This window comes from Vitis riparia, chromosome 3 (assembly GCF_004353265.1).
Source record: "Vitis riparia cultivar Riparia Gloire de Montpellier isolate 1030 chromosome 3, EGFV_Vit.rip_1.0, whole genome shotgun sequence".
Classification (NCBI taxonomy): Eukaryota; Viridiplantae; Streptophyta; class Magnoliopsida; order Vitales; family Vitaceae; genus Vitis; species Vitis riparia.
Window position 1 is genome coordinate 12,014,205 of NC_048433.1, and position 4,247 is coordinate 12,018,451.

A 4,247-nucleotide genomic window follows, 5' to 3' on the forward strand; every position below is an offset into this window, starting at 1 on the left:
AAAATGGAGCTGGATATTGCTCTTTCTTAATCTGTAAATAAGTGGAGCTTGTAACATAGACTGTTATAGAATCATCCATCAACAATGTTTCTGTTGGAGGGGAAGCAATTCTCAGAACTGCGACATTAGATTTTCCGCAAGTCTGTAAGCACGTAAGCCCGTAAGCCCGTAAACTTGTTATGACACGGTTGTTTTGAAGAAGGCTCACAGAAGATGGTTCTGAGAACTATCAGTCCTCGACAATGTGGAGGATCAGTCCAACCCACTAATTATCTGTAATTAAGCTAATCGATATTTTAGAATTAATTTCACAATGGGACTGTAATTTTTATCATGAAACACTAATTAATATTTGACAATCACAAGATTCCAGTCCTCCTAACAGTCCGTTTTCAACTGGGGCTGGAAAGTATATTATGCTTTTGTTAGATTTCTTTATTTTCCATTATCACCCAAGACACAAAAACATGATATATATATATATATATATATATATATATGTATGTATGTATATCAAGCATTCAAAACATTCTTTTGATCTTTGATCTCTGGATAGGGAACCAATCTGAACCCATTTTAGATTTTGTTGAAGATGTATGGATCTTCTAAGGCTGTGGAGGGCACCACCTTTCCTTTGAATTCTCTCTGATGATGGGAGCGGGAGAGAACAGGAGAGAACAAGTTCCTTTTGTTTCAAATCGTTGTTATCATACAAGAAACTGACACTTGGATTTATACCCTCCTGCCTTAGGGACCATACCCTTCGGCTATTGGGCCTCACGAGTCTTAGGCCCCATCATCTAAGGCCCGTGATGGCGTTGGGCTCTACAGTGGCCCATACTCTTGATCAAATAGAAATTGTATGTATATGGATAGCTAAATCCCAACAATGTTTAATATAATGTTGGTCCATATTTATTCTACCAGCTTTTCCTTTCTTCAGAGTACCAAAACCGCACCTTAGTTGTATACTCACTTAATATGCAGACGTTTCATCACAGGTAATATCCATCCAATTTCATCATCGAGACTTCCACTAGATGTAGTGTCCTCATCATCATCAACATCATCATCGGAATTGTCATCATAATCGTCATCATCTTCTTCATCTTCTTCTTCTTCGCTTTCCCAAGTACCAACAGAGAATTTGAAGGTATAGCAGTCTTTGAGAGGGAATGTTTTGTTACTATGGATAGCACCGCCTCTCTTGTTATGATACCCAGGGTAGTCCTTCTTTTGGAATTCTACTTTCTCTTTCAGATAAAGACCCGCTCCGTTGGCTAGTTTCTCCACCTTCCATATATTATAGGGATAGTCATCTCTGTGTGTGACATGAACTTCCCCTCCACTGCTCAGCATATCACTCGCACTCTTAAAGAATGCCTCCAGAATCTCTCTGTGCATCCTGATTCATTTCCACCCGAAAACATAATAAATACAAATGAATAGTGAATCATAACCATAATTAAGCTTGCTGACCCTGCAGAATTACTTGTACCACTTGAGAAAAGCAGCTGCACTTACTTGATGAGTTTGACATTTCTTTCACATAACCCTGGGAAATGGCCAGCATGAGGGAAGTTAAAGACGATAACATCAAATTCCATGTTTATTAAGGTGGGATGTCTGTTCATTTCTTTCACATCAACTTCATGCAGAACTCGACATCCTAATCTTTTTAGTTCTTGCAAATGTGTTTCACAGCTCCAATGCTTAGCATACACTATCTCTGCAGTAAGACCAAAAAAAAAAAAATGCAAATTAGATGGCTGCAATCACAAGCTAACCAGTATGCTGAACTGATGATCCTTTAGGCCGGCCAGTGTGCATGAAACACAAAATACAGAGAGTAGTGAGGAGATTAATGGATGTCAACAGAGTTTCATATAGAATGAAGAACACCTTGAGGGTCGAGTGAAGTGGCAACCATGTTAACAGCAGAACCAAACTGTCTAGCTAAACAAGCTGAGAATGAAAAGTCGCCTTCACCCACAAGCAGTATCTTCTGAAAGCTGCTGTAGTGCTGTATCCATCTCTCTTTCTTCTTCATTCTCTTCATATCTCCCTCTCCAACTGTGTTTGTGGGAGGTAGTAAAATTTATGGATTTCGTGTTCCCGAAAAAGACAAACCAAACGTCAAGGATTCAGGGATGCACATATGCGCAGAATATGTAAGGTCAAGCCTTCAAGCCTTCAAAACTATATTCATATACCTATACTTATGTATATAATGTTAATGTATTTAATTAGCAAAGATATTGGTAATGAACACATAACATTGATACTCTCCCAAACTGCTTCTCTAATTAATCCCATCATATTACATATAAATCTTGTGGATGCATTCAGGGGTTCATTTCTTGAATTGGCTGGCGAGTTCTTGAAACCACTAGGCAATGGAATTTTGGGGTTTTGGTGGTTTGTGCATTGACTCATCAGCGGGAATTTTAAGGTCTTGGGACTGTGTTTTGAGGGTTTTCAATCAATATTTTAAAAACCAGTCATCCAATCCAATTGACTCAAGTGAACCGCTTCTACAAGGGATCGGTATTGAGCCATCCAAACCAGCACTCAAGTGAATCGCTCCTACAAGGACTGGTGTCAAACTGTCGAATCCGGCGGTCCAACCATCAAACCGATCGGTTTTCCCGTGAACCGGTCAACATGGTTTGTCCGATTTCCCTTGAACCGTTTAACATTGTTTTGACCAAAATCTTAACATTGGGATTGCTTGTAATATTAGTAAGGAAAAATAAACTTCTTGCATGCTTATGATTTGATAAGGAAAAACAAGCTTCTTGCATGTTGAGGGCACGACGGATTGGATTAAAAATCCCATGATTGGACCACTAGGCTATGCAACCAAACTTAGTAAATGTTTAAATAAAATAAAATATATAAACTATTGATTTTTTTTTTTCAAATTTTTATCATTTAAGTTTATTTAACAAATATAAATATTTACATTCGTAATTATTTTTATAATAATTATATAATGATGAGTATAAAAATAATATAATAATTTGTAAAAGTTTAAAATAATAAAATAAATAAAGATAAAGCTAAATATAAAAATTTTCTTTTCATCTTAAATATATTTTATAGTTAAATATTATGCATATTTTATTTAATAAAATTTATTATATTAGTATATTTATATTTATCGTTATTATTTAATTTAACATATTAAATATATATTTTTAAAAAAAAGTATTATTAAAATATTATATATATATATTCAATGGTTTTCTATGTAATCAGAACCAAGAAAAGAGAACTAGAGAACTGACAAAGGAGGACACAAAAAACTCAGAAGCACTCGAGGATAATCATATAGAGAAGTGAAGAACGAAATCGAGAAGATCAAAGCTCGACAGACAAACTGGAACAATAAATGCACTTCAAGAAAGAAAATACCCAGAATCTATAGAAAACCCAGTGCAAAGGGAAAGTTAGTTTCCAATCTCTGAAATCAAAACCCAGAACGAGTTATCACTAAAAAACTCAAATGCAAAGAGACTTCAAAAAGAAAAACAGAATCCCAAGAAAGAAAAATACAGCATCAAAACAAATAGGAAAAAAAATGCAATTCAAACTTACCTGAGCAAACAAACAATGCCAGACACAAACTCACATTAAAATAAGCTCAACGTGAAGCAAATTTCAGGAGAAGGAAATAAGGAAGAAAGACAGGCAAGGTTGACGCCCAAAGCAAGGAACCCCAGAAATTTTGTAAGAAGAAAAAGAAGAATAACAAGAGAGAAAAGATGCTTAGCTTAAGCCATAAGAGAAAAGAATAGAAAAGAAAGAAAGGACCAGAGCGTCCTTTTTTCTGCTTTTTCTTTTTCTGTTGTTGATGAGGTTATGTGTGAAAATACCACTTTATTAGAGAGATGGAAAATGGGGGGAGTCTTATTAATGATGGAGTGGGGTTGGGGTTTGGATCCTTCCAGCTTGTCCTTACTGATCCCAACAAAAAAAAACTGAGAGGTATTACAAGTTTTACTTCATATGTAGATTGTGGGCATTGTAAAGGTGCTCTACCTAGTCTATCTACTCCACCTTTGTCCTAGCTCTCCACCTCCATATTTATTGTTAAAGAGGATGTAGATTGAGTTTAAGAAATAGATAGTTTAACATAGTATTAAATCTTATTTTGACAGAAAGTCATTGGCAGTTCAACATATATGATATATCTAATCCATGATTTTCATTTGCAAATTTTTGGCCATCTTTCTTTCTTCTTT

General features: G+C 35.5%; 1 protein-coding gene across 4 annotated transcripts; it reads right to left on the reverse strand.

Annotated features, from left to right (window-relative positions):
- Positions 1 to 670: 670 nt before the first annotated feature.
- On the reverse strand, positions 671 to 3,773 carry LOC117910844 (uncharacterized protein At4g26485-like). Of its 4 annotated transcripts, XM_034825023.1 has the most exons (5): positions 3,601 to 3,773; positions 3,418 to 3,466; positions 1,903 to 2,073; positions 1,525 to 1,729; positions 671 to 1,405 (listed from the first exon to the last, which is right to left on the reverse strand). In XM_034825023.1, the coding sequence occupies exons 3-5, from the start codon at positions 2,057 to 2,059 to the stop codon at positions 973 to 975; spliced, it is 795 nt and encodes a 264-aa protein (XP_034680914.1). In that variant the 5' UTR covers positions 2,060 to 2,073; positions 3,418 to 3,466; positions 3,601 to 3,773; the 3' UTR covers positions 671 to 972. The 4 variants fall into 4 exon arrangements, with proteins under 4 accessions (XP_034680914.1, XP_034680915.1, XP_034680911.1 ...); XM_034825024.1 differs by lacking the exon at positions 3,418 to 3,466 and having other exon boundaries at positions 1,903 to 2,105; XM_034825020.1 differs by lacking the exon at positions 3,418 to 3,466 and having other exon boundaries at positions 3,601 to 3,772.
- Positions 3,774 to 4,247: the final 474 nt, after the last annotated feature.

What these genes read in the sequence shown, in the direction of transcription:
- LOC117910844 (XM_034825024.1), bottom strand. Translation starts at nt 2,059, where the DNA reads ATGAAGAGAATGAAGAAGAAAGAGAGATGGATACAGCACTACAGCAGC. An exon ending in CACTTCACTCGACCCTCAAG is followed by an intron (nt 1,730 to 1,902) that starts GTGTTCTTCATT and finishes GTCTTACTGCAG; the next exon opens with AGATAGTGTATGCTAAGCAT. An exon ending in AGAAATGTCAAACTCATCAA is followed by an intron (nt 1,406 to 1,524) that starts GTAAGTGCAGCT and finishes GAAATGAATCAG; the next exon opens with GATGCACAGAGAGATTCTGG.